Source organism: Pseudorca crassidens, chromosome 18 (assembly GCF_039906515.1).
Source record: "Pseudorca crassidens isolate mPseCra1 chromosome 18, mPseCra1.hap1, whole genome shotgun sequence".
NCBI classification, from domain to species: Eukaryota; Metazoa; Chordata; class Mammalia; order Artiodactyla; family Delphinidae; genus Pseudorca; species Pseudorca crassidens.
In genome coordinates this window covers 1,396,349-1,423,884 of record NC_090313.1, presented here as the reverse complement: position 1 = coordinate 1,423,884, position 27,536 = coordinate 1,396,349, and the positions used below count along the sequence as shown (strand labels likewise).

The window sequence follows — 27,536 nt, the reverse complement described above, 5'->3', positions numbered from 1 at the left end:
AAGTCCCGCCAGCGGGGGGCCTGGCTCACTCACCGGGTGCGTGTCCCCCGGCGAGGGGGGCAGCGCTCTTCGGGGTCCATGTCCTTTTACGTTAGGGCTGCTCCTGTGACTGCTGTGCTGAAAGGACCTCATATTTCTCTTGTATGTGCGTCAGTGCTGATGTTAAGGAATGCTGTGGACTAGGTTTTCTCATGATTTCCACGAGGGCCAGCGATGATGGATTTTGTCTTTTTCTCGTCACCATGACAGCACTGATGCGCTGGGTGTGCCCGTGTGGCTCGGGAAGTGCCGCAGCCTTTCAGGATGAGTCAGGAGGAGGTTACTGAGGTGAAGGTGCGCGCGTGCGTGCAAACTGGCTCCCTCAGCGCCCCTCCCCGGTGGGCGGGCCCTGGCCTGTGCGGAATCCTCGGGGTCCAGCGAAGGAGGCCGGGAGGTGATGCAGAGGCAGACTGGGGGGGAGATGCGGCAGGGCTCAGCCAGGTCACGCCTCCTGGGGGCAGGTGACGAGCTGGGGCCCCACTTTGCAGTTCTCAAGCCTGGAGCGTGGTGGTGTCGGCAGTAGGAAGGTTTGCTAGTTTAAGTACAGTGGTTGTCAGCTTTTCAGCTTTCGTTCTTAATAGGTTCAGCTCTTTCTAGCAGCATTGTGTGTTGGGGACACGTGTTTCACCGTCACTGCTACTGTGAATGGCATAGCTGTGCCTCCTGTAATGGAGCAGCCGACTTTTTCCGCTAACTACAAACACAAAAGGCAGAATATGGCTCTTCTAAGGAAAATTAAGGTTCGTTATGGCAGACGAGTGCCTTTGTTCTTGGTTTGCATGCAATGGATTTAGCAGCATGGTGTTTCCCTAGAGGAAGCCAGGTTTGCACCTTAAGTACAAAGATTTTGTCAGAAAGCGAGTCCAGAGCGCTGATGTTCCAATTCACTGCAGTTTCAGAAATACGTCTCGAGGGTCAAGCGCCACCTGTGTTTTGATGCCTGTTGTCAAGGCCCTGAGCTCGTGGCCTCTGGGCTGCGAGGTGCGGGGAGAGGCCCCGAGGCCTGCTCCTGAAGCGGGCGTTTTAGAAAAGGCTGCACTGGGGTGGAGGGTGGCTTGTGGGTGACGATGCTCGCGACCCCTCCGTGCGTACCTGGGTGGACCGGCTCCTCTCCCGAGGTCGGCGCTGTCCGTGGTTTGTCCCGCTCCGGTGCGGTGTCCTGCAGGGCAGGGGCGGTGCAGAGGTGCTGTCCCCACACGGAGCCCGGGGCGGGCTAGGGTGTTGGCCTGAGTCGTCTTCAGGCCCGCAGACGACTCTGTCACCTTCCCACAGAGCCGGGCGAGAGGGGCCTCGGGTTCAGGGGTGATGGCGACGTCTGTGTGCAGCGTCCCTGGTAGGTCTAGAAGGTGAGGTGGAGCCGTCTCGGCAGCGGGGTGGCCTCGAGGGTCTGCCCTGCTCCGCTGCCGTCGCTCTGACGTCTCGAGCTGCTTGACTGTGGCTGTCGCCCACCCCCCCGAGGCCAGTGCCGCTCGCTTAGTCCCTCAGAAAGGCCTCCTCTGGGGTCAGGGGGCCTGAGAAATTGCTGGGCTGTGACTGCGTGTAGTTGATGGTTTGCGGTCGCGTCACATCCAGGGGTCACGGCCGCGGCTGCCCACGGCTGTGAGGTTTGCCCCCAGAGTGGCGGCCGGATGGTGAACGGCAGTGCTTTGTTATGTTCTGAGGAAACCTGTAACCGGCATCATCTCTGGGTGGGAACAGTGACCCCAAAATGCAGTGGCCGAAAGTAACAGCACACGTGTTCTCCCAGCAGCCGGGGAGGGTCGGGTGCGGGTGGCCTTGCCGAGGGGTCTGTCCCTGGGTCTGGCGGCGTCCAAGGGGTGAGGCGGCCACCCCGGGGGGCCTTGGTGTCCTCGCGGCACCCCGAGCGAGTGGCACAGGAGGAGGGGCGACCCCGCTGTGGGGCACAGCCCGCGGTCCCCACGGGTCCCCGGTGAGGGCGGGAGCCCCCGAGGCCCCAGGTCCAGGCGGCTCCTCCAGGCTCAGCGAGGAGGTCCCCGCGGCGCTGGTGCGGCGCTTCAGGTTGTCTGAAGGGAGGATTTCTCAGGTGTTTATTTCCTTCACGTGCAGGCGAGCTTGTGTCTCCTCTGTGATTCTGACACGTTGTGTAGGGACGTAGAGGGAGTTTCTGCACCTGGGAGCCTGGCTGGGTGCGGGCTGCCGTCCACGCGGCCGTCCGTGTGAGGGGACGGGCCCCTCCGGGCCGTTGGGCCTCAGTCGGGTGTCGGGTGGCACAGGCTTCTCGCCCCTGCTGGGAGATCAGGGCCGAGCACCCGGCCGCTCTGGGGGGGGGTCTCTCTGGAGGCGGCGGAGCCCGATCCGTGGCTCTGGGTGGTGTCACCACGGGGGGTCAGCTGGCACCGGTGGAGGGCCCTGCGGCGGCCCAGATGTCCGCGAGGGGACCGCTGAGAGCCCGGCGGGAGACGCAGGCGCTGTCGTGGGTTCCGGCCCCGTCTCCGCAGTGGCTCCCCGCTGGAGTGTGGGAGGCTCTGGAGCGCCGCGCGGTGGGTGCAGGCGGCGTGGCGTCCAGGGTCAGGAGGCCGCTTCTGTGCAGTGTCGCTGCGGAGCCGGCTCTGCCCCAGAGCTCGTGAGCCGTTTGCCTCGTTTCTCCTATGTTTCCTGGTCCAAGTTCCCCTGGCTTAGGTGGGAGGCTGGGGCTGGCAGAGAAGGGTGGCCCTTTGCCCCACCCTCAGCAGTTTGCAGGATGGGCTGTGCCCGTCGGCTCTGGCCGGGCAGCCGTTGCGGAGAGCCTGCGGCCGAGGAACGGAGGGTGGGCCCTGCATCCGGGGTGGGAGGCGAGCGCCCCAACGCAGGACTTCCTAGGCGTGAGCCGCTGAGCTATCGTGGGTCACGTCGCTGCGGGCCAAGCGTGAGAACCGAGCAGGCCGGGGGCGTCGGGGCCCTGGCCGACGGGGGCAGCGGCATTGTTCGGCGCAGGGGACGCTGGTCCCCAGGGCGGGCCGCCCCTGCGCCCTGCGGGCACTGGCCTCGTCATGGGGGCAGGCAGACCTCCTTGACCGCCAGCTGGCATGTCCGCATCGGGTCTCTGCTCTGCGGCTGCAGCGTCCACGCGGAGTCAGCTCTGGGGGAGCAGGACGGGGAACACGGAAGCCGGAGGGAAGGGCGGGGGGCCTGGGGCCCCCTGCCCGGTGCTGCCGTCCAGGCGAGGGGGACCAGCCTCTCTTGTCGCCTCTTTCAGGTGCGCGTCCTTATACGGCCCTTCCTGGCCGTGGCGGGTCTTCGCTCTGGGGCTCTGGGGCTCCGAGCCTGCATTACTGGGGCGTTTCTGGGACCCGTGAGATGCGGGCTCCCCAGCCGTGATCCGCGGCGGTCCTGGTGGTCAGGCACTTGGTCCTCCCCCTCGTTTTCTTGGGGGGTCAGGAAACGGCCACAGGGCGTTGCTGGGCTCAGCTTGTAGGTGGCCCCTCCCCCGTGGGGCCTGCCTTTGTCTGGGGCCTCAGCAGGTCGGGGGGCTCCCCCGTCTACCCGTGGGGGATGTGCGTGCGTTTGAGCGCCTCACGGATGTGTCCGCCCAGCCCCACCTCGGTGCGGAGCTGAGGTGGGCTTCTCCACGGCCGGTCTCGGGGGGCACTGGGCAGGGTCTCCATTAGCTTTTGTTTTCACACCTGGTTGTTGCGGGCACGTGCGAGGTGTGCGTTGCTGTGTATATGGGCGTGTGAGCGTGTGTGTGTGGACGTGTGAGCGTGTGTGTGGACGTGTGAGCGTGTGGTGTGCGTTGGGGTGTGTGTTTACGTGCATGCGTGTCTGTGTGCGTCTGTATGTGCACATACACACATATCCGTGTCTGGCGGCCAGGTCCGGTCGGGAGGGCTGGATTCGGGCCCCGCTCCGAGCAGAGCCGCTGGGTCCAGGGTGTGGCTGCAGGTGCCCCTCCTGGCGCTTGGCGGAGCAGAGAAACGCTGGCGGTTCCCAGACGTGGGGAGGCTGCCGCCACACGGCCTGACGCGGGCGGGCAGGGCGGTACCGTGGCTGGTCTGTGGAGGTCCGGGTCCCCAGCGTGTCTCCCCCGAGGCCGTCACTGTGACAGTTTGGGTGGTGCTCCGAGCCCTCCGTAGTCGCACGTGTCGGGCACACGCTTCTTTCGTTCAAGTGGCCCATCGTGCTGGTGCCCCAAACACGCTTGACCGTGAGGTGCCGCCCTGTGCCCCTCTGGTCGCCCTGGGACGAGGGGGGCGCTGGGGGGTGTTGGGTGCATCCCGTGGCCGTGAAGGGCGGGGACGGACGTGCCCCGGGCCCCAGGCCCACGCCCCCCATGCACAGAGGTCTGTCCTGATGCTGGGAGCGCGGTGTCCGGCACGCTGACGGAACCAAAGGTGCTCTTCTCAGGCCAGAGCACCAGTTTGCTTTCCCGGTGGCCCACCCGTGGTTACGCATCGCTGATCCCAAATGTGAAATGCCATGTGACTTAGTTGATAACTAAGGGAAGTGTTGCACGGTGTCCCAAAGGCTGAGATTCAGAGGCTGACAGGATCCTTTTCCCGCTGCTGAGAGCCGATCACGGTGGGTGAGCCAGCACGTGCCCCCGGGCCTCGCGGCTGCGTGGGGACGGCGAGGTGTGCGAGCGGCGGGTTGCTGGATGGACTGCCGCGCTCCCCACGCCTGCTCACTGTGTTGTCGTTGCCCCCACAGGCCGGTCTAATTGAAGCCAACGGGGAACTCAAGGTCTTCATCGACCAGAACCTTAGTCCTGGAAAAGGTAAGGGCGCCCGTCTCGGGAAGGCACGTCTCTGGATAAGTGTGTCTAGTGTGGGGTGGGTGTGAGTGCCCTGACGTGAAGACCCCTGTCAGCGGTGGGAGCCCCACTTGGGGAGCTGCCTGCCTGGAGCCCCCGAAGGACCGGGGTCAGCGCCGCAGTTTATTTTGGTTAGTAAGTTGCGTGCTATATGCAGAGATTCGGGAAAAGTGTGAGGAAGAGAACACAGCACAGGGCACGGATACTCCTTCCGCCTCAGGGCAGCCACGCTGATGCCCGTGAAGCCCACCTCAAGCCTGCGGGTGCGCGGTGCCCCCGTGAGAGAGCGGCGTCTCCTCGTCCGCGCTGTGTCCTGAATGAGCCTCGACGTCTGTCTGCACCCTTGGGATTGAGGGGAGGGGGTGGGGCGGGGCGTTGCGGGCCCTCTTCCCAGGGGCCCCAAGCTTTGCAGTTTCCTTCCTGTAGGGACACGGGATGGACGCCTGCTAGTGGGTGTGTTTGAGCCGGTCTCCCAGCTGTGGATTTGCTGGGTCAGAAGGACGCCCACCTCGAGGTGCTGGCCTGTGATGCCTGGTGGACCAGGCCGTGCCGTGCGGGGCCGCAGCTGCAGGGCCTTCCTTCCTCTGATCTGTGTCTGCCTTCGGCATGCTTGCTGTTGCCTTTCAAATTGGAAAGTTTTCATCAAACAGATAATACGTGTTCACTGAAAAAAAGCGCTGATCGTACCCAAGGGTGCAGTTGAAGACGTAAACGTGTGTTTAAGTGCACGTTTCCTCGGGAGCGTCTGACACCTGGTGTCCATGCACGTGGTGTCCTGGGACCTGTGTTGTCCTCTCCCGGCAACATCTGGTGCCACCTTTTGTGGCCCGATGGCAGCTCTGGGCTCCTGAGTACCAGGTGCGCGTAGGCCACCATCTTCCACTCCCGGGACGTGCTGTTTCCCAGGGCGGGTCCTCATCTCACTGGTGAGGGGCGTCCTCTGGGGACGCGGGTCACTCCGGGTCACTCTGTCCCTCAGCCTGAGGATGGGCTTCTCGGGCAGCAGAGGCGAGAACTTAGTAGTGACGTGCGGCTGGAGGCTTGGTGTCACTTTACGATTCTTGAGACTCGGAACCTACCCTCCAGACACACACCCGCAGGGTGAACTCAGCTTCCGGTATTGCTGGGAGGCCTGTTGTAGGAGGACGAGGTGCCCCTCCCCGTTGTGGCCCCCTGGGGCAGGGCGGGGGCTCAGAGGACGTTCCAGGTGGGGATGGTTCTCGGGGAGGTGGAAGGCTGCTCCCCAGGACGTGGTGGGGAGTCGCCCAGGAGTGGCCGGGGTCAGGGCGCCAAGACGGCCAGAGGGCGCCCCAGGCCCGTGAATGCTGCCCCTGTCTAGGGAGCAGATTCCTAGCTTGTGTTATAATTTAACCTCCCTGTGGCTGAGATGTTACGCCCCCGCCCCCATAAATGGGTTGTGTGTGGCACGTTTATCAGGAAAACGTGTAAAGCATTCTGATTGCTCTGGCCAGATTAAACCAAAAGCGGAATACCATTCCATGCCCGACGTTGACCAAAAGTAGCCAATCTCAACTGAGTCAACAGTTGTCAGAAACCTGGGAGAGGGTGTTGGGGTGCGTGCGTGCGCGTACCCGTGCCGCAGAACAGCCGCAGGCCAGCGCTGGGCTGAATCCCGTGACGCAGAAGGTCACCTGGGACCCAGGTTCCCTTGGAGAAGGGGCACCGGGAACATGTAGATATTACATTGTATGTTTGTATAGTTACACCTGATATTAAAATGGAATCGGCCCAGCCTTAGAGGAAGTCAGCTAGATCTCTCTGTGGGTCAGTTTCAAAAACATCAGCATCAGAGTTGCAGAATGCGTACAGCACGTACTACCTTCTAGATGTAAAGGCCCGCAAACAGCACTCACGTTGTCCGTGGATGCGTGGGCGTGTGTGGGAAGCGTGGAAGACGCAGTGAACGCTCTGAGCGCGGTAGCTGCTGGCCGGGCGGAGTGGGGAGCTTTTCGGCAGAGACAGTGAAATGGCATTCGTGATTCTGTGCGTGCCGTGTACTGGCGCTAAGGCTGCCTGCAAAGTTATTACTTGTATTTGCAGCGTACACGCAAGGGGAAGATCCCCGGGGTGGGACAGGCGGCATGGGTGCAGGTGAGGAGGGGCTGGCCCGGTCCACCCCCGAGTTCTCCCCGCCCCGAGCTGGGCAAAGGCGGGAGCCCGGGTAGCGGCTGGGTGTCGCAGCCGGACCTGCAGACCGGCGGCGAGGTGGCCACGCAGCCCTCCGTGGATGCGGCCTCCGCATAACGACGGACAAATGGCTTTAAAGACCGGCGCCAGGAGCCGTGCCGGACAGCTGCTGTGGGCTTTGACCCGGCGAGCTTCTGCGCTCACGGGTGGTTGAAAACGGAATCGTTTGCAAATTGAAAAAAAAGTTATTCTTTTTAGTGAAAATAACCGATTCCGTAGTTTTAAACTTCCTAGTTACTTATCTGTCTGTAAATCTGGACGTGGCGTGTTTGATTGCCTGAGCGTATTTTAAATCTCTCAGTGCAAAACAGAGTAATTTTGTGTCTTTTAAAAAATGTTTCTCATGTCCAAAACAATTTTTTAAATATTTGTTTTTGTTAAGATACAGATCTCTATTTTTAGAGGAATATAAAAAACTCAAAGCAGATAAACCTATTTTGCTTACAGCCAATAGTTTAAATTGTTTTGGTGTTGATTGGTAAAAATATTAATATTTAGGCAGTTGAAGGATGCATATCTGTCTTCGTCAACTTAGGTTAATAGAAATGATTCATTGTTCGTACGTAGCATCAGAATTCATTGTTTACTGGAATTTGAAGAAGTGTATTTAAAATGCATGGATTGTGAAGAGTTCAAAAATGAGACCTCGGACCAGGCCAGACGGACGGCCGTGTCTCTCCCTCTTGCTGAACCTGGTGGAAGTGAAGGGAAGCGCCCTCCGGTGGCAGCCTGGTGCAAGGCCCCCCGCCTGCACAACCCCCGCCACCCACCCTGGGGGCCCGGAGCCCGTGTGCTTTAGGGAGCCGGGGCTCCTGTCCACACGGGGCTTCCCCGTCCCTCCAGTGGGGCTGGAAATCCATGTCTTCTCACCTGAGGCGTCCCGGCCCTTCCAGGACGCTCGTGCCCCCGGGCCCGCCTGCCGGTTTCCCCGGGCACGCGTGCCCTCTGGTGTCGGCGGGGCAAGGGGTTCACCGTTGTCTCCCTGGGGCCGAGGCTGGTGTGGGCACACAGCGCTCTCAGCGGGCTCGTGCTGAGGGGAGGAAAGTTTCCGTCCCCACTGAGGTGTTTCCCCAGCTCTGTGTTAGGTTATCTGACTGTTACAGAGGTGGCACCTCCTCACAAGTCACTCCTCCTGGAAACAGAAGCGGATTCTACTTCTCGAGCAAAAGCAGATCGTTAGATTTCTACGCCAGGTTGCCAACACACAGAGAGGTGTTGGAATACGAGTTAGTTCCAACTGTGAAGTTCTGTAATTGTCTTAGAATTGCAGACTTGAAGAGCCGTTTAGCTTCGGGGCCTGTGGTCCCAGCAGAGCATTCTGTCGGTGGGCAGACAGCCCACAGGGGTCGGGTAGGTTGGTGACGGCCTGGGTGCCCCGGAGCCCCCGATCCCTGGACGCGAGGGCACAGGGGCGGGTAGGGGTCATCGTAGGGAGAGTGGCAGCGTGGGTGCAGCCCCCTCAGATTTGGGCATCGGCTTCGTAGCGGCTCGCGGCGGACCGCGGGTCTAACACGGTCGGGGGCAGTCAGGCTGTCTCCCAAGGGGCAGCTTCCCCCTGACACTGGCACTTGGAGCCTCAGTTCAGGAAGGGCGTGACCTCTGGTCTCCTTGCGTTGCAGGTGTGGTGTCCTTAGTGGCCGTTCATCCCTCCACAGTAAACACGCTTGGGAAGCAGCTCTTGCCAAAAACATTCGGACAGTCCAATGTCAACATCGCTCAGCAAGTGGTAAGGCCGGGAGGGTGGTGCACGGTTGGCCCTGTGGCTTCCCTTCCTGGGCCCGCAGGTTTCAGGAGCACGTGGCCAGTGCCGTGTGTCCTCCCCCGGCTTGGGCCTTCCTGTGTGTGCCGCTGGACGGCGGAACCCGGCCAGGCCAGGGCAGCTTCCCCGCCGGCCACACTGGTCCCGCGTCTGCCCTGATGGTGTTTCCTGGGGTGACGCGTGCTCTTGGGCCTGAGCTGGTGCGGGCTGGCCGCTCCCGGGCCTGGGCCCTCCTCAGGGCGGGCCGATTGCCGGCCCGGGACTCGAGACTGGTGTCCGTGCGGGCCTCACGGCGGCCTCAGGGCTCTGCCGGCCGTCAGGTGCTGCAGGGCGGGGGCTTCCCTGCCCATCCTGGCCGATGGGAGGGGGTCAGAGGCGGGCCTGCGCTCCTGGGACTGTGCCAGGCTCCTCTCCTCCAAGTACTCCCACCGGCCCGTCAGCTCCCACCTGTGGGGTTTGGCGGCTCCCTTCCCGACGGGACTCAGGGCTCCACGGGGCCGTGCGAGGAGGGGCGTTCAGCGCCCACCGCCCCGCCAGGCGGCCCCGGGCAGCGGTGTGGCCTCCCCCGTCAGGGAGCTGGGACCACGTTTGCTCAGCAGCATTGCTGTGATTTTTCAAATCCGTGGTGTGTGGGAGTCCTAGGCCTTGCTGGGCACGTCACAGATATCCAATAAATGTGCTTTTGATAGACGTTATAATCCACATCATTTTATTTTATAGGTACTGTGCGTTACGTTATAGCAGAGTCACGCCTGAGAATAGCTTGGTGATTATAGCAACAGTTCTGTCATTAGTACCAGTTTAAATAGTTGGGAGGAAGCTAACGTGAAGAGTTTTCTGGTGGTGCCTTTCCGACCTGCAGCTTATCCACCTGAAGTTCCACTGCTGACTTGCCCCAAGCCGTCTCGGAGCCCAGCTAGTTGTGGAAATGTGTTCTTCCCAGAATGCCCGTTCTCAGAGTTAAAGCTGGCGCGCCACAGATGCCTGTCCATCTCTACAGACACAGGGCTAAAAGCAGAAGAGCTGGCAGGTTCCCACAGGAGGGAAGTCCATGGAAAATAGTGAAAAGAGGGGAGTGAGGGGACACCTGTGGTGTCCCCCGCGGGGCTGTGGGCAGTGGCCCGCCGGCCCAGGGTGCGCTCCCCGCTCACCTGTCCTGTTGTCGAAGGAGGCTGCCCTTGCAGTGAGCACCTGTTGGGCGCTGCTGTGTGCCTGGTGCTCTGTTCTCCTTGCAGAACAGTGGAACCCACGGGAGGTGTCCTTAGGGGTGGACGGTGGAGTGGGCCCTTGTGTCCGGTGGGGCAGTGACACCGAGGCTGGGCACCCCTCTTGGGGGCAGCGGCAGCAGCCTGGCCTCTGCCGGCCACGCAGGGCTGGGCCGGCATCCCGAGCCTGCTCTCCTGAGGACGTAGCGGGCGGAGTGCTGAGAGGGACGGGTCTCGAGGTTCCCGTGCCAGTGGCCACGGGCTTTGGCTGCGCGCGCCTCCCGCCGAGACCCGGGGCCCTCGCCTCTGGGGCTTCACCCTCGTTTCCATCCTGTCTCACTTTCCAGAGCGCTAGCTATTTGATCGCATGTCTTTGGGATGAGAGTGACCTGCAGTTTGAAAAACACGGTGACGATGCCTCAGTCACTGGGGACGTGAATTAAAAGAACGAGGCTCAGCTGAGCTGTTCTCCTTCCTGTGGCTTTTGCGGCTCATTAACATTGACAGGTGACCTGGGCTTAGGGATAATTTGCAACGTGCCAGGTCAGCTGTCCCAGGGCCACGGCAGGTAGCCCTTATCCCACTAAGCAGCGGACTAGCGGGAGTGTCCAGCTTAAAATAGCCCGGACACAGCCTGCTCTCCACGCGCCCAGTGCTGGGGACCAGTGCTGACACGTTCGGCGCCAACCCCGTGCAGTCACCAGGAAACGGTGCTTCGAGTGGTTTCCTGGGTCGGGCACGAGCTCTTTGGGAAGCTAGGATTTTACGTGGCTGGATGAGGCAGTGTCCCCGTGTCCCCGTAACGTGTGACTGTTGACGGATGGGACCAGAGTTCTGAGCGTTTGGTGTCAGAAGACGCCTTCTGTGCAGGGACGGGTGTGTGGATGTCGGGGGCGGCCCCGGTGCCATTGCCCCTCCTCCACCCCGTGCTGTCTGGGGTGCCCGGGGCTCCCCGCTTGGCAAGCCTCGCTAGCCCTGCGTTCCTTTTTTTCTTCATTTGGGGCCTCATTTTAGCACCGCTGAAGCATAGCGTTTTATCCTGTCTCGTGTCACTGAAAGGAAAGGAAGTAAAAGAGGAACGTGGGAGTCCCCCTCGGAGTCGTCTCCAGGCCCGGCCAGGCCGCCAGGCGTCCCCCGCTGCCCAGGGCTCCAGGTGTCCCCGTTGGGTGCCCACGTGACTGTTCTCTGACCTTTGTGGTTAATAGAGCTCGGCGGCGGCTGTAGGTAACGAGAGTGATGAAGCGGCAGCATCGTGTGGAGGAGATTCTGACTGTTTTGAATTGTCTCTTCTGACTGTAGGTAATTGGTACGCCTCAGAGACCTGCAGCGCCCAACACTATCGTGGTAGGAAGCCCACACACCCCTAACACCCACTTTGTCTCCCAGAACCAGTCTTCAGACCCCTCACCTTGGTCTGCCGGGTGAGCACTTGCCTAGAATTTACCCCCCAGCCTCTGGCTACGTGGCCGACCAGCACGCCAGAGGATCGGGCCCTGGCCAGCGCGTGCCCGGAGTAGACGCGTGGACCGCGCCGCCCTGCGGTTTTGGGGGTGGTGACTCCACTGCGGTTTTGGGGGTGGGCTCTGGCTTCTCAACGCAGCGGTAACTTTCACACTTTGCGCTGTCTGTACCAGAAAGTACCGTTTCTCGAACCCCAATAAACATGGCGGGTTTCGCAGCAGCTTCTCCTAAACAGCTAAATGTGGCCGTGGGGACAGCCCTGTGTGACGGCCACACCACCCTGTTCCTTTCCTCCAAAAGCAAAGCGATGTGAAAGCGACTTTACTCAGAGGTCAGCTGTGCAACTTTCCCTAAGAGCAAACAAAAGCAAAGATGTAGAATCGTGTCTGTATTTTTGGTTCTAAAGCAAAAATCATCAGCTCCCGCAATTCGTCAGTTGGAAACTTGGGGCGACCGTTTCCTCGCTGTGGCGACTCAGGAAGGTCGGACGCTGGGGCTCCCCGCCGAGGGGAAGCGCTCCAGCCTCAGCGCTGGGCGCCGGCGGCCACGTGGCCATCAGGGTGTCTGCACTGGCTCACGTTTGCCCCCAGATTCCTGTATGTGCAGCAGAACTTCCATAACCCCTGATGTCGGTCGACATCTTTTTAAGAAGCAGCGTTGTCTGGCGTCCCGATACACATCGGACGTGTCCTGGGGTCTGCCCTTTGGGTCACGTGCCCCACTTTTCCCGAGAGCTGAAGATACACGTGTAAGGTCCGGCCACTTAAGTTTGTTCTCCAGCCTTTAAAGGAAGGAGGGGGTCCCTGGACGGGGAGACGGAGCCAGGCTCCCGTCCCTGCTCTGCTGAGCGCAGCCCGCGGGACCCCTCGAGGCGCCCGCCGGTCCTAGGAGGCGGGTCTGGATCCTGGGCTGGCGCTGTGTGCTGAGGCCACTGCTCTCCTGTTGTGTCTTTGAAGGAAGCGTAGCAGGAAAGGGGAGAAGAACGGCAAGGGGCTGAGGCATTTCTCCATGAAGGTCTGCGAGAAGGTGCAGCGGAAGGGGACCACGTCCTACAACGAGGTGGCGGACGAGCTGGTGGCAGAGTTCAGCGCCGCGGACAACCACATCTTACCGAACGAGTCGGTGAGCGTGTGCGCGGCGGGGCCGGCGGGGCTGGCAGGGCCGCGAGGCTGGCGGGGCGGGACACCCCGGCCCTCTGTCTGTGTCTCAGACGGCCTCAGACATGCAGAGAAGCTCTGAAAGCACTTCCAAAGGTCTCCCGGCCCGCTTGTGTGGTGATGCCCCCGCGTCCCCGGCGCTTCCACAGCGCGCACCGGCTCCGGCCCCGTGTGTCGGCCGCCTCCCCGTGGCGACGCCCCCTGCCTGGGCTGGCGGGCCGAGCGGGGCCGTGCGGGGGGCTGCCTCACGGGGGCTGCGGACGGTGCCCAGCCTCGAGTGTGCTCGGGTTTGGGGCTGTCTGGAGATCTCCCTCTGTCTCTGCCAGGCTTACGACCAGAAGAACATCAGACGGCGGGTCTACGACGCCCTGAACGTGCTGATGGCCATGAACATCATCTCCAAGGAGAAGAAGGAGATCAAGTGGATCGGTCTGCCCACCAACTCCGCCCAGGAGTGTCAGAACCTAGAGGTACCTCCAGCCCTGCGTCCGCCGCGTGTTCCTAGCAGGCGTCGGTCGTCTGCACCACTGGCGCCTGCTGAGCGTCTTGGGCGGCGGTGGGGGGCAGGTCTCCCCGCGTCCTGAAGCCCCTGATCACGTCCGTGCTTTCCCACTTGACGGTGACCCTCCGGCCGTCTGGGGCCACGGACACTGGTGGCAGGGCAGTCGGCCCGGTCCGGGGGGGTTTCCCCCAGTGTGGGTGAACGCTGCATCCCAGTTTGTGGGGTTTTCAAAAAGACACCATAGCCGTGTCCAGAAGACGAGAAGACGGAAGAAGTTTGTGTAGTTTTGAGGTTAAGAGAAACTGGCCTGTGCCCGCAGCGTCTGCCACGTTCTAGGTTCTTCTGTTGCCCCACCGTCAGGCCCAGGGCACACGTCTTCGGCGAGGACCTTTCCTCGGTGACCCTGTGTTGCCTTGGATTTTAAAATATGCTGTGAAAACCAGTTGTGATGATGTCTCATGCCGATGGCTTGTCTTTGAAGGTGGAGAGACAGAGAAGGCTGGAAAGGATAAAGCAGAAACAGTCGCAGCTCCAGGAGCTTATCCTGCAGGTAACGCAGCGCCTGCCGTGGGGGCAGCGGGATTGCCGTTTGCTGGCGTCGGCCCCCCTCCGCGTGTTTGCTCTGGTCTCTGAGGGGGTGCCGGGCAGGGCCGCTGAGGACGCCCAGGGAGGGTTAGGTGGCCGGTGGCAGCAGGTGTGGGTGCGCGTCAATCGTGCATCTTTTTAGCAAATCGCCTTTAAGAACCTGGTGCAGAGGAACCGCCAGGCGGAGCAGCAGGCCAGCCGGCCGCCCCCCGCCAACTCCGTCATCCACCTGCCTTTCATCATCGTGAACACCAGCAAGAAGACGGTCATCGACTGCAGCATTTCCAACGACAAGTAGGTCGTGGTGGGAGGGGCCTTGGCCGCGTGAAGATGCCTGGTCGGGGGGCGGGGGCAGAGAGAAGGTGGCCCATCTGGTTGATTTGCTGCGGGTCTAGCTTGTAGCCACCAAGTACGATCTTTTCAGCGTCATTACCTTGCAGGTGTCCTCCCTTCCCTGAGTGTGCGGCTCCTCGGGAAGGAGGGGTGTTGTCAGGACAGCAGGCGGTGCTCAGGGCCCAGCCCGGGGCGTCCTGGGGCGGCCGGCAGCCCCGGGCTGCGTAGGTGCCGCCCGCGCTCCCTGGTTGCTGGCGCTGAGGTGGTGGGTTGTGTGGCTGAGGGAGGTTTGGGGTGAGTGGGGTGTCGCGCTCGGGGCCCCCGAGCCAGGTGTCCAACTCTGTCGTGGAGACGGCGCTTTTCTGACGGTGACTTTCTCCTCTAGGTTTGAGTACCTGTTTAACTTCGACAACACGTTTGAAATCCACGATGACATCGAGGTGCTGAAGCGCATGGGGATGGCCTGCGGGCTGGAGTCCGGGAGTTGCTCCGCCGACGACCTGAAGGTGGCGAGAAGTTTGGTGCCGAAGGCGCTGGAACCCTACGTGACAGGTCCGCTCCGTCCTGGACGGGACGCCCGCCCCCTCCGCTGGGGTTGGCTCGCGCCCGGTGCCCAGAGCAGAGACAGATGGGACGTGGGACGTGGGACGGTGGCGGGCTGTGGGGTGCCGGTGCGGCAGCAGCAGGACGCCATCTGGCGGGGCCGTGGCCCCTCGGGACAGGGGGGCGGGGGGGTGGCGACAAGGCCGAGCCGTGTGGTTCATACGGTGCAGGCGTTACGTCAGGATCTCACCTTCCAGGTAGGGCCCCAGGTCTGTGAGGAGCGTGGCAGGCGTGGACCCGACCCCAGGGAGTGGCTTAGTCACTGCAGCAGAGTGACCGAGAAAAGCGTCGTCTCGGCAGCCCTGGGCCTGCCCCGACGGCAGGTGTGGGGAGCCTCCTGGGTCCCCGGCGTCTGTTCTGCCGGCTCGTTGGCTGAGCTGGGGGGTCCCAGCCGCCGAGGGGAAGGGCTTTGCGGTGAGAGAGGAGACGCTGCCCCTGCGCCTCTGGTGTGGATTACCCCCGAGCGCTCCCAAGTGGCCCAGAATAAGTGGGCGTCTGGCCTCAGAGCGTCCCGTGGGGGCGCCTCCACCCCCTCTGGATGCAGCAGCTGCCCTGCGGGACCCCCGCTGCCCTCCCCACGGCCCCCGTTCTTGGCGATACAGCTGCGTCCAGGACGGGGGTCGACGTAGGTCCTTCCTCCCCTTGGGTCCCGCCTCTGCGCTGTGGTGGCGGTTGCCCTCCCGTGGCACAGTGGTGGCGTCGTCGGTGGCCGCGCCGATTCAGAGAAGTAAAGGGAGGACTTCCATGCTGTCTTCGCGAGGCTTGGTCCGGTGGCCGGGCCCAGCGAGCGGGCTGCCTTCTGGCTGGTAGCGGGCATGGCGCTGGGCGGCCCGAGGGGCCTCGCCTGGAGAGCCGTCCCGTCTCAGCTCGTGGGCCTGTTTCCTGCGGTCTCTGCTTTGTGAAATTTGCTTTCTTTTCTTTCTCTTTCCAGAAATGGCTCAGGGATCGCTCGGCGGTGTCTTTGTCACGTCGGCTGTTTCAACTGCCAACGGCACGAGGCTCTCTGCCAGGTAACTGCCATCCCCGGCGGGGCCTGGGGGTGGTGGGGCCACTGTCACCCGGCAGCGGGACGCCCGGAGTCGGGGCGCCCAGAGCAGGGCAGACCTCCCCCCACTCCGGATGCCCCCCGAGAGTCACTCAGAGCTCGCCCTTTGTGCAAAGGAGATTTGCTTTTTCTGATTGGTTTCTTTCCTCTAAAGGTTAAAAGTAGTACACAGCTTTTATGTTTTTGAAAAGTACTTCAGTGAAGTGCGGGCAGAGCCCCCTGAACCCCACGGCCGCAGCCTGAGTGACAGAGGCCGTTTCTCCATCTCTTCTTTTCTTTTTCTTTTTAATACACTTGAAGTCACAATACGCATATAAGGTTCCTTTTTTTCACGTGACCGTGTATTGAGTGTATTTGATATCATCGAAGGAGTTTTATCATTTAAATCAATGTGTATTTGACTTTTGACCTAGCAGTCCCACAGAGCAGACGTGTCAGACCTCAGGGTTTGTCTTAGTCTTTTGAAGATAAATGTAAAGTAATACCAACGTTAGGTATTGACAAAACAGTGGTTTTATTTTTTATGTAGTATTACGTGTCATACATATTTATATCAATTCTAAACATCAATAAACGTTCCTAAAGTATAAGTGAAATCAGCAGAGTGTAGGTCCAACAAAATGGAATTGACTAATAAGTCACGTGTGCACGCCTTCGAGGGGGCTCTGCGGGCACCGTGTCCTCTGGTCCCCGTGCAGCGCTGGCCCGGCAACAGTGCGGCCCTGAGGGAGGGGCGGAGTCGCCCCGTGAGGGCCCCAGTGCCCGTGGGGTCTGTGTCGACCTTCGGGGCTGAGGGAGGCCCCAGGATGTCTGCATGTGTTTGGATTTGGACTGAGGCTGGTTCCGTTTTTAACTCTGAATCTACCGCTGTGTGTGGAGCCCAGTCTGTAACATCTGAACACTGGTTATACCAAGAGGTGGAATTTGGGTGTTTCCTAAACGTTCCTCTTGCAGAAATTCTTTTTATTGATTAAACTTCAGAGGCTCACGTCAGGTTTTCCAAAGAGGGAAGCAAAGCCATTGCCATCTCAGAAGAGAAGCTGGCCTTAGTGGTGGACGCGCTGTTCTCACAAAGGCCCGTTTTGTGCGTTGAGCTGCCCTCTGGTTGAACGTTTAGGTGGTTCCCAGTTACAAGAAAAGCGGCAACGAGCCGCCTGATGGCTCAGTTTCCCACTCTTCCTGGCTTGGCCTCCAGGCTGGCTTTCCCACATGTGGGATTACTTTGTCCAAGAGCAGCGTCAGTAAATACCAGTGAAAGGTATCAAGATACATGCGTGTGGTTTTCTGATAACGGGAAAACACCTTTAACGTTAGGAATCTGTGCAGCTCTGCCCTGTGGGCTTTCTGTGGTGCCACAGGCCTCTCAGGGTCCTGACCCGCGTGGCGGGACAAGAACCCTTTTACTCAGTCATCACCCTCCCCTGCCCCGTGCCGTCTGATTCAAGTGTATCACGGCCGCGTTTCCAGGGTGGTTCTGACCCTTTCATGTCCTGTTATCTTCAAACAGACTCACGGTTTACCAAGTAAGCTCCTCCGTTTTGTGGAGAGCAGTTGAAGGCCGCAGGTTGGGCGCAGAGAGGATGCTGTGAGGCCCCCCCGGGGGTGCCGCTGTGTCTCCGCGTGGAGACAGGCCTCCTCCGAGTCTGGAGCCTGGACGACCTGTGTCAAGTTGTAGCTCTAGGTCGGGGTCCCCTCGGGGCCTTCCCTTGCTGTTCAGCTCAGACATGAAGACGCTGAATGACTTGGGACGGTGCCTGAGCAAGTCGCAGCTCAGAAGAAACGTCGCCTTCCCTCCCCTCGTGGTGGGCGTGGCCATCTCCCGTTGGTGCCCTGGGACCGTAACTGACCACAGCTGACCCTTCGCGTCTCGTGTGCGCTGTGCTGGGACGCGGGCGGTGGCTGAAGCCGGGGGTCTTTGCCCAGGATTCTGGCTCCTGAAGCCCCTCCGTTGTAGGCCAGGGTCTCCCCTGCGGGCCTGTTGGCATTTTGGGCCGGACCACCCTTTGCTGTGCATGCTGCCCGTGCCTTGTGGGGCACTGGGTTGTGCCCTCGACCTCAGATGCTAGCATCACCCCCCCGGCCTGGGCCCACCCCAGGGGCCCAGCCCCTAGAGCCCAGCCCCGCAGCTCTGCCCCCTGGGTCCGTGGTCCCCGCCTGGGCCCACCCCCGGGGCCGGCATTCCAAAGAATAAAACCTGCAAGAGCCATGTGTCCTTGGGGCCGTCCTGGAGGCGCAGGCTGCAGTAAGACGCGCCCGTCACCCCCAGCTTCCTGGCTCAGCACGGACGCCAGAGGAGCTGAGGGTGGGGCCTGGGGTGGCGTTGCCGCAAGCGGACACACGCACACGCCAGCACACGCTCCCTGGGTGCCCCTTTACTCCCCGGCTCCCAGCCTTCAGGGAGGTCAGGGAAGTCACAGGCGGAGGCCTGGGAGGAGAGTCTCGGGGCTTTTCCGGTTGGTGTGCCCGAGTCTCGCTTCCGACATGATGATAAATGGGGAGGACTCAGTGCTGGGGCCCTGCCGGGGCCCTGCCGGAGCCCCTCGTCCAGTGGTGATGTGTGAAGGGGGCGTGACGGGTGGCGTCAGCCTCGGGGGCGCTGGGTTCTGTGCTGCCCGTGGGTAAGGCTTGCCGTTTCTGTTCGTGTAGTTGAGAACACCCGGACCTCCCGGGGGTGCCGGCCCGTCCCTGGCGCCGCAGACGCCGCCACTGACACCTCCTGTCCTTGCAGTGACCTGGCCAACGGCGCGGACGGGGCGCTGGCCACGAGCTCCAGCGGGTCGCAGTACAGCGGGTCCCGGGTGGAGACCCCCGTGTCGTACGCTGGGGAGGACGACGACGAGGACGAGGACCTCAACGAGAATGAGGGGGAGGACTGAGCCCCGCCGGCTCCGGGGACACGTCTGGGGAGGAGAACTGCTGTGAACGTGGGTCTTTCTGTTTCCTTTGCCCTCCTCCCAAGAAGAGCTTGCTGAGCCGCCGGGCTCGGCACGCGCCACCGATACGCAACGCGCCGTCCTCTGCGGGGTCCTGACGAGCTGCGCTGTCTGGTGCCGACGCACGGCCTCTCTTTACTCTTCTGGATTTTGTGTTTTCGTTTGCTGTTTTTTAAATTCAGAGTTCATTTCGCCCCTTCACAGTTCTTGCCGAGTTTGCTGGAGACGTTGCGCTCCGTCCGCGCCGAGGGAGATACAGGCCCTGCTGCCCGGCGGGCCCGAGGCAGCCGCTGAGGGGGAGGCACCACGGAACCGGCAGATGGCGAGGCACTGCCTCTCGACGTCTTATTACGACCTTATTTCCCTTAAATTATATTGACTGCGTGACTCCATCGGGTTTCTACTTGGGTTTTGTTCTGTGTTGCAGCCGATGAATTGCGAAGCTCTTTCTTCGTTTCTGTGTGTTTGGTTTGGTAGGAGTTTACTGCCACGCTGGTGTAGCTTTGGAGACTGTCTGAGAGCTCGGAGTGGTTTAATGCTTATGGTAAAATGTGCCTGATTTCTTACAGGCAGCGTTTGGGAACTTTTATTATATAGTTGTTTACATACTTCTAAGTCTGTCATTTAAAGACATGTACTGAAACAAATGTTGTATTTGTTTCGTAAGCATCTTCCTGTAATCTATTATAAAGTTGAAATTAAATATAGAGAATGTTTTAACAGTTTTTTAACTCAAAATTTGTCAATCATTTTTAATAGTTCTTTTTTTATAAAAAGAAAAAGGAATTTCAGGACAGGCAGTAGTCTCTTTTAAAACTTATTCACCAAGAACCATTAACTGCACAGTTGCTGTTAGCTGCCTGTTCTAAAATACTTGTCTTTCTATCGGAACACAAACAGACTTTTCTGTAATATTTTGTGGAATAAAGAGACTTAAATTGTTTGACTTGTTTAACTTGGCACTGTTAGTTTTTATTAATAAAGTGCGCATGGGCATTTTAAACAAGTCGTGTGTCCCTCTGATTCGGGATTGCTGTCTGGAGCTCATTTTCTCCCGTCAGCCGGGCCGTTCTCTGGAGGGAGGAGAGGGTCCAGGCCCAGCAGTGCACGCAGGACCCGCCGAGGCCCCCAGCCTGTCCTGCCGCTGCCCGGCGGCGGGGCCGAGGAAGGAGGTCCCGGGGACGCGGCCAGTGGTGGGGAGAGAGTTTGTGCTCTGCCTTGCTTTTAGAACAAACGTACCCACGGCCTTTAATGTGTGAGTCCTTACGAAACGTGACCTTTGCAAACACACACATCCCCGAAAGGTCACGAAGCGCCCCAGGGAAGCAGGGGGCGGAGGGACGCAGGCTGGATGCCCTCGCGGACACGCCCACGGTGAGAGAGCCAGGCCGAAGGTGTTCCCTGCCTTTCTCCCGGATCCTAGAAGCCGAGACAGATTTTATGGATTTGACTTTCGGAAAAAGAGTCAGATTGTAAGGTAAGATGGGGCAGCTCAGTGTTTTATTCACGTTGGTCGAAGACATCCGTGAGTGTTGCGGTGCAAGGTTGCGGCCTCGGGCAGAGTCGTGTCTCCTGAGGGCTGTGGCGGTTCCTCCTTTCTTCCTGACTGTGGCGGACTGAAGTGTCCTGAGGGCTGTGGCTGGAGAGACAGGGGCAGTGTCGGCGCCCGCGCGGTGAGGACACGGCCAGCCCCGCGTCTCCGGCTGAGTCCCCTGCGGCTGTGCCCCTGCTGCCTCTCCTCCTCCAGGGCACCCGGGCGGGTCTGGCCAAGCTGGGCACCCGGGCGTGGGCACGGGACCCCCGACACCGACCTTCCACCGGTGGTGACCCAGATGACCGAGGGTCTGCTGGTTCCGTTGCCGCGGGAGCGCCTTGGGCAGGGGACGAGGTTCTGGCACCGTCGCCTCTCCTGCTCTTCCTGGTAGGTGCTCAGCTGCGGCCCAGTCTTCCCGGAGCATCACCCGTCAGGGGTCCAGCCTGCGTCCTTCCACGCCCGCTTCCCTGCCGTGTGGTCTGTGACCTCTAGGGGAGGTGTTCGATTCCAAAGTTCACGTCTTACAAGCTGGTGAGTAGTGGGGTTCTGCAAACCAGGAGGCCTGTGGCTACTTGGGCCGAGTACTGACCCTGGGCGTTGGCTCAGCAGTGGTCCCCGGGGCGTGTAAGCGAGCTCCCGAGAGAGGAACGTCTGGACTCGAACCTAGGCCTCTGACCTCTGACCCCAGAGCCTGTGCCCCCCCTCCCCCAGGTGCTGGTGGTTCCGTGTATTCGACAGCAACTTGACAGAAGGTTCTAGCACTTCTTTCCAAGGGGCGCTTTGTGGTCGGCAGGTGGCCGGCTCTGAGGTTCCCTGTCCCCTGCACCCCCCGCGGGGGGGCAGCCCCTCCAGCTGCTGCGCCTCAGTTGCCTTCCCTGTGAAATGGAATCAGCAGCCTTGGCCTCCCAGGGCAGCCGGAGGAGGGACCCCGAGGCAGACAGCCTGCTGTGCTCGGACCCCGCGACGTGCGCCCCACACCCAGCCCCATCGAGGCCTCGGTGTCTCTGCTGGGGTGGCTGGGCCTCTGACCTCCAGTGTGTCGTGACAGCCCCGAGGCGGCCTGATCTCTGGGCTGGGCCTCTGACCCCCAGTGTGTCGTGACAGCCCCGAGGCGGCCTGATCTCTGGGCTGGGCCTCTGACCCCCAGTGTGTCGTGACAGCCCCGAGGCGGCCTGATCTCTGGCCTGACGTGGCACTTCCCAGGTGGCTCAGGGTTTTTGCCGGTGGGGTCGGCAACGCGGAGCAGAGACACCGTACCCTGGGCCCTGGTGGCCTTGGGGGCTGGGCGGCGGGTCCCCTGTCCCCTGAGCCTCTGCGGGGCTTCTTCCGTGGGGTTAGGACTCTGGGCTGCCAGCTCCGGGTGGGGTGAAAAGTGGGCGACAGGTGAGAGCAGGTTTGTCCTTGGGACAGAATGTTCTCGTTTCAGGGTTTTCTGAATGGCCTGGGGCTGCAGACCGCCCCACCCCCCGCCGCCCTGGAGGGGAGACTGTGCTCCGAGGAACGTCACCTCTGGGGTTCGGGCTCCGCTGCGTGGGGACACCCTTACGTCCCAGAACTGTGCGCTCTCGGGGCAGCCCCTCCCACTCCGGTTTGTAATGTCCCCGACTTGCAACTGAAAGTGTTAAAGGGAGAGGTTTTTTGGTTCATTAATTTTAGTTAATTCTTTTTAGCTAACTGAATTTGTTAGTTTGAGTTTTTAGTTAATTCTTCCCCCTCATCAGGAGAGACACGACTCTTTTACATAGATTAAGAGTGAATTTAATAAACTTGATTTTTACAGTTTAGGAATTGTGTTTTTTAAAGCCGGCAACCAGAATGCATGAAACCCTAAGTCACGTTTCATGTCAACGCACTCCCGGTCTTCATATTAACGTATAGAAAAAATAAATTACAGCAGGAAAGGTGATGTCCGCGCGGAAGAGATGAGTCCTTTTGGGGTCTTGTTAGTTGCACAGCTGCTGCCTTAGGGTCACCGTGTTAGCCCAGCGTTTTTATCGTGGCTACAATTCTACCTAAAAGGTGACGGAGGTTTCACAGGATTCTGGCTCCGAGAGCTGGGCGCACGGGGGCCTGTCGGGTGCGGAGCTGCCTCGGGTGCCGGGTGTAGCTGGACGCGGCGTCTGCGGTCACCCTGCACCTGGGGCCAGCCGCCTGGCTCCTCTACTTCTGGATTTTAAGCTTGAACTCCACCTTGCCCTCGTAGGGGTCGTGGGGGTTGTCGAAGGTCACGTGCTCCGCCAGGATCTTGCACACGATGACGACCTCCCTGTTCACGGGGGCGTTGAGGAGCTTCGCGGCCACCAGCGGGTTGCTGTAGTGGGGCTGAGGCGGATGTGCGTTAGGACCGTCGAGGGCGGCCGGGCACTTGGCCGGGTGCTCTCACGTCGCCCGAGAGCCGCCCGGGACTCCCTGCTTAGAAACGAGGAGACTTGGCCCGGGGGGCGGGGGGTGGGGGCAGACCAGTGACAGATTCAACTTCAAGTTACAGTTGATGAAAATTAATATAAAAACAGCGGAGGATAAAGCCAGAGATTTGGGGAAAATGATTTTAAATGGATGTGCAGTTGTCTAAGGGCCTTCTAAGGAGGCCCTTGGAAGGTAAAGGATTAGCTGTGATATTTATTTTGTGTGAGAACGATGTGTTTTCAGGTAGTTACGAGAACAGGGGTTTGGGAAGCACCCGAAGATTAAGGGGTCCGGCTGGGCTAAGTGCGGCCTTGTTTCGTTTCTGCGGGTGAAACGTTTAGGGCCTTCCTTCTGCTAGTGACTGCTCCGTTTCATCCGGTTCCGGAGCAGCTGTTGGGGACAGTGGCGCACACGTACCTGGGCCTTCTTCCCGTAGTAGGGGAAGTAGTGTAGGCTGTAGACGCCTTTGGGTGGGAAGTACTCCACCTGCAGGGCCGGGGCATCCGGGTGCTGGTCCTGTGGGTGAGAGGCCGCTGTGAGAAAGGCCGGATCTGGCGCGCTCGTGTCCGCCTGTGTGTCCGTGCCACGCATGCTTCTGCACGCAGGTCCACGTGTGTGCGTACGTGTGCACCGTGACCACACGTGCAGTTGGCACTAGATCTAATCTTTATCATCAGCCCAGAATCCATTAAGGGTGTAATTCGTTAGTTTGCAAGACCCCGGGTGACTTTTCAAGCTTGTGTTTTTTTCCATTTTAAACCCTCTTAGGATAAAGAAGGTGACAGAGCTGAGCGTGTGGGAACGAAGGCCCACAAGGCTGGGCGGGTGATCTGCGGAGACTGGGGAAGGACCCACACGCTGCCGTGGGGTTTGCTTCCCTTCACTGTCAGAGCCAGCGACTCGCCCGACGGCTTGAGCTCGTCTGAGGGCAGAGGAAGGGTACTTTGGTGTCTGTGCAGATCCCGGGTCAGCCTACACATGCGTGGTCGAGGAAACTCAAAAAGGAAAAACAAAACAGGACGAATGCTGTGCTCCGGGGAGACTGCAGGCTTTGGGCGGGGGTGGGGTCACCCCAGTGGGGCACCCGTGCTGACGGCAGAGAGCCCTGGCTGAGGGCGTGATTGTGGAAACAAACTTTAGAAAATATTCAACGAAGACAAATTTAGTTTTTTCGTGTTGTCCTTAAAAACATGTTTTGAGAAAAACTGGACTAAATTAATGCCAACTGTTGGCAGCATTTTCGTACGCACGCTGCCAGACGACAGCGGCTGTCGGTAACTTGCATATTTTTGTAAATAAGCCAATAAGAAGGACAGAGCAGCGTAGCAGATGTGCCTTGGTTTCTCCAAATAGCCACAGACGTTTTGAAGCATGTCAGTGATACACTGTCCCAAATGCCTTTTGAAGCAAAACGGTGACGAGCGTTGTTTTTCTTACCAGGTTGTTTTTTCCAGAGACAGTGTAAGCCTTTACTCTCCAGGATCACATAGCTGTGCCGTTTGGCATCTTGCAAAACCATATAGAACATTTTTTCCTGATAATTCTTATCGGGTTTTTAATCCCCCAGGATAAAACCACTCTTAAGTGAAGGTTCCTGCAATTCGTGCCCCTGGCTTATTAGGCTGACGGCTGGGATGATTTTAGGGAAAAGCAGATCAGTATTTCGCACAGGTTTTCCCTCCTAAACAAGACAGCTGTGGCCGGTCACTCACCAGGAAGGCGCAGTCCACCCTGGGGGCCGTGTTGTTGCCGGGGAGAAAGTTGACGATCTGGAAGGGAAAGGTTCGGACGTGGCCTCTGTGCCCATCTGTGAGTGCGGAGGACGGGTGCCGGGGAGGCTCTGGGGCAGATGTACCAACTCCTGCTTCAAAGCCGGAAGCTCCACGCTGGGGCCGTGGTCTTGGCCGGCAGGTGGCAGAGCTGGGTGGGGGTCTGAGCTTCCCGAGCCCACCTGTGCAGACGGCCCGGCCCCCAGATGCGCCTGCTGGTGCCCAGGGCCCAGTGCAGTGCCCTCCTGGCTCGTGAGGACCACCGCCCTCCCTCGCACACCTGCTAGGCAGCCGGGACCGTAGCCCAGCTGGGCCCTAGGGCCCGGCGCGGTGTGCCAGTGTGTGGTCCCCTGGCCTCTTAGGGAGGAAAATGAAGGGTGCCACGCAGACGCCAGCATGGTGCCGGGTCCTCCCCGCCCCGCCGCCAGGTCCCACCCTCCCCGGGCCCTGCCGAGATGTCCCCTCTCCCCGCAGCGTGGACGTGCCTCCCGAGGTTGGCCGTGTTCTCACGGTTAGCCTCCCTCTGCGCCTGTCCTCAGACGGTTCCCAGGTGCCCTCCCCACGCTGACCGCGGCCCGGCTTCTTCCAGCCGCCGTGCGCACAGGGCTGCTCCAGGCTCTGCGGCTCGGCGGGGGGCGGACGCCACGGTCAAGTGGGTGGTGGGTCTGCATGGCGGCTCCCATGGTCTGAGGGAAGGCGCGCTCGCGGCCAGCACACGTGCAGGAGAGGCGGGGCCCCGGTTCCCTTCTCACCTCCGATCCCCTCACTCACCCTGTTCATCTTGATGATGAAACACGGCTTTCCTTCCTCAAAGCCGAAGGTGGGGTCCGGCCGGCCCGAGCAATTTTGCAGCATGTCTGCTGTGAACTTGCAGGAGAACTTGGTGTGGTTCGGGGCCAGGAAGCTCTCCTGGAAGAAGTACCTCTCGGCCGTGCAGTTGATGTTGGCCTCCTGGGCCGCGGGTGAGTAGCCTGGGGGACAGGCACACCTGCGGCCCTGCCCGAGCTGCGGCCCCCTCTGCCCCCCGCCCCCCAGGGGGTTCCTGAGACGAGGAAGGAATGGAGACACTGCAGTGCATTCTGCACTCTACCTGCCAGGAAGTGGTGCAGGGCCTGCGTTAGTCCTGTCCAGGTCCTGTTGTCAGACACGTTGTAGGAGATGTCCAGGCCTTTCTCCCCGTAGACATCTGGCCTCAAGGTCACCCCTGGAAAAAGGACGTGACGCCTTGGCCTTTGGTTGTACATCCAGGCCGTTTGCCGTTCGGTTGGCCCTGGCCTGGGGGAGGCCGTGCCTGGGACGCTTCGGGGCCAGGCCTTCGAGGGTCCCCCCGCCCCTGGCAGCCAGCAGGGCCCGGGACCCTGCCCAGGGGCCGGGGGGCCGCGCCGTCCCACGAGGCCTGGCCAGGGCCCGCGGGTCCCTCCCACAGGAGGCCTGCCTGCCTGCCAGCCTCTGGGATTGGGGCACATTCTATCACGGTGTGTTCTCAAGTTTGTAATCTATTACGTTCTGTTCTGAAATGACATAGAAATTCTCCATGTTTTGTCCGTTGGTTGATTCAAAAAATTGACCTGCAGTTGTCACGATGATTTGCAGAGGATCCGCCGGGCGCTGACCCAGCTCAGCGCTGCTGTGGGATGTTCTCGGGTTAGTGTCTTCCTCAGAAACAAGGACGCAGGGGTGACAGACGCTCTGAGTAGCTGGGCTGGAAGAAGCTTTCCTTCCTTCGTTTCTCCCCCCGCCCTTTGCACCGCAGGTTAGCTGGCTGCGTGGGGAAGCCTTGGTCCGAACACCCTCCCCGGGACCTGGGAGTTTTGTCACCAGCGACTTCCTGCTCTTTGGCACTGGCCCAGCCCCCTCGTCGCACGGGCCACCTTGCACTTAGACGGCACTCGCGCTCTGGACCTAATTTGCTGCTGGGGAGGCGAGGCCTCCACAGGAGAGCAGCCTCGGTGCCGGTGACGCCGCACGGGCACTGAGCGCCCCTCGCCCCCCTTCCTGATCCCCTGGTGACCGTCCTCCCCGACATCCTCCCCGAGGGGCCGTGTCCCGGCCCGGCAGCCCAGGGCAGCGCAGGGCCCGGCGCCCGGTACCTGGCGACTTGAGCTGGTCCTGGTAGTCGGGGGTGTACGGGTCGACCGTGCACATGAGCACGTAGATGCACAGGGCGAAGATGCCGGTCATGACCACATAGAAGGCCACGTAATAGAGGCTGATCCACACTGCGGGAAGGGGCGGGTCAGACGCGGCGGCAGCTGCTCGGCTGCGGGGACACGCGTGCCGCTCCCCAAACGCGTCACCTCTCAGGGTGAGCGTTGCACTGGTGTCGGGCACGTTCACGCACGGCGCTGGGCACCCGTCCCGCTGTCTGGTTCCAGACCATTCTCACCCCATAACCCTGCCCCCCTTAACTTAAAAGCCTTAAAAAGTTACACTTTTAGGAACACAGCTTTAAAACGGCTCTTCTCCAATCTAAGGCTGGGCCTTTGGGTCAGGCTGATCCTCAGCTGCTCGCAGGTGCCCGCTGTCGGCGGGTGTTGGGGCTGAGGGGGGCCTTTGGAATCACCCAGTGGGGGAGGAGAGGCCGGCCAGGGCCTGCGTCTGGGCACGGAGCCCGCCAGCCCCACGCGGCTGCTGCTGGTCCCCTGCCCTCCCCTGGCGCCCCTGCCCTGCCACACGGACCCCAGCGGGACGGCGTCCGGCCCAGCATCTGGCCCGTGTCCGGGTTCCAGCAGTAGTGCCGGAACTCCTCCATCCTCTGGCTGCATGACTTCTTCTCCTGCAGTGCCGCCATCGCCCCGCTCCTGCCAAGGGACGCTTGGGGGAGGACATCCCCTTGGGTTTTATGGTCTCCCCCTCAGAGGTCAAGGGCACTGCGGCTCTGGGTTCCGGGGCGAGCCCAGCAGGGTGTTATCACTGCTTGGCCGTCAAGCACCGACGCCCGGGCAGGCCCGGCAGGTTCCGCTGCCGTCAGGTGCCCCTCCACCCCCTCCCTGGGCAAATCAGGGTGGCTCACTCCTCCTCTCGGGTGCCCTTGGCCCAGAGCCTTATCTGCTCTGATAATGAGCAAGGAGGCCTGCCAGGTGCTCAGCTCTGCCCACTCGCACCTCCTTGGGGAGGGAGGTGTGAGGAGAGCGGCCTGCACGAGGCGGGGCCTGGGCCCTGATGCCCAGCCGCGGCCGAGATGCTCCCTGCTCTGCGCTGATTGCAGCAGGCGCCCGAGGCCATGATGAGGCGACGGCTGGGACCC

The 27,536-nt window shown here is 60.8% G+C and overlaps 2 protein-coding genes across 4 annotated transcripts; one reads left to right on the top strand and one right to left on the bottom strand.

Moving 5' to 3' along the window:
* The first annotated feature begins 52 nt into the window (after positions 1–52).
* TFDP1 (transcription factor Dp-1) lies at positions 53–18,929 on the top strand. 3 transcript variants are annotated; one of them, XM_067713745.1, is made up of 12 exons: positions 53–333; positions 4,687–4,753; positions 8,617–8,723; positions 11,261–11,382; positions 12,379–12,544; positions 12,906–13,049; positions 13,563–13,631; positions 13,809–13,960; positions 14,385–14,551; positions 15,534–15,612; positions 18,376–18,571; positions 18,785–18,924. In XM_067713745.1, the coding sequence occupies exons 1-11, from the start codon at positions 304–306 to the stop codon at positions 18,521–18,523; spliced, it is 1,251 nt and encodes a 416-aa protein (XP_067569846.1). In that variant the 5' UTR covers positions 53–303; the 3' UTR covers positions 18,524–18,571; positions 18,785–18,924. The 3 variants fall into 3 exon arrangements, with proteins under 3 accessions (XP_067569846.1, XP_067569845.1, XP_067569847.1); XM_067713744.1 differs by having other exon boundaries at positions 54–333; positions 18,376–18,929; XM_067713746.1 differs by lacking the exons at positions 53–333; positions 11,261–11,382 and having other exon boundaries at positions 18,376–18,929.
* A 3,345-nt stretch (positions 18,930–22,274) lies between these two features.
* ATP4B (ATPase H+/K+ transporting subunit beta) lies at positions 22,275–27,080 on the bottom strand. Its single transcript, XM_067713700.1, has 7 exons — positions 26,969–27,080; positions 26,380–26,508; positions 25,380–25,493; positions 25,061–25,260; positions 24,233–24,289; positions 22,938–23,036; positions 22,275–22,436 (listed from the first exon to the last, which is right to left on the bottom strand). Exons 1-7 carry the CDS (start codon positions 27,078–27,080, stop codon positions 22,275–22,277), a joined length of 873 nt encoding a protein of 290 aa, XP_067569801.1.
* Between the last annotated feature and the right edge of the window lie 456 nt (positions 27,081–27,536).

Coding starts and splice junctions, on each gene's coding strand:
- TFDP1 (XM_067713744.1), top strand. CDS start 304: ATGAGTCAGGAGGAGGTTACTGAGGTGAAG. Junction 334..4,686: donor AGGAGGTTACTGAGGTGAAG/GTGCGCGCGTGC, acceptor TTGCCCCCACAG/GCCGGTCTAATTGAAGCCAA. Junction 4,754..8,616: donor GAACCTTAGTCCTGGAAAAG/GTAAGGGCGCCC, acceptor CTTGCGTTGCAG/GTGTGGTGTCCTTAGTGGCC.
- ATP4B (XM_067713700.1), bottom strand. CDS start 27,080: ATGGCGGCACTGCAGGAGAAGAAGTCATGCAGCCAGAGGATGGAGGAG. Junction 26,509..26,968: donor CCGGACGCCGTCCCGCTGGG/GTCCGTGTGGCA, acceptor CCCTTCCCGCAG/TGTGGATCAGCCTCTATTAC. Junction 25,261..25,379: donor CCTGCACCACTTCCTGGCAG/GTAGAGTGCAGA, acceptor CCTGTCCCCCAG/GCTACTCACCCGCGGCCCAG.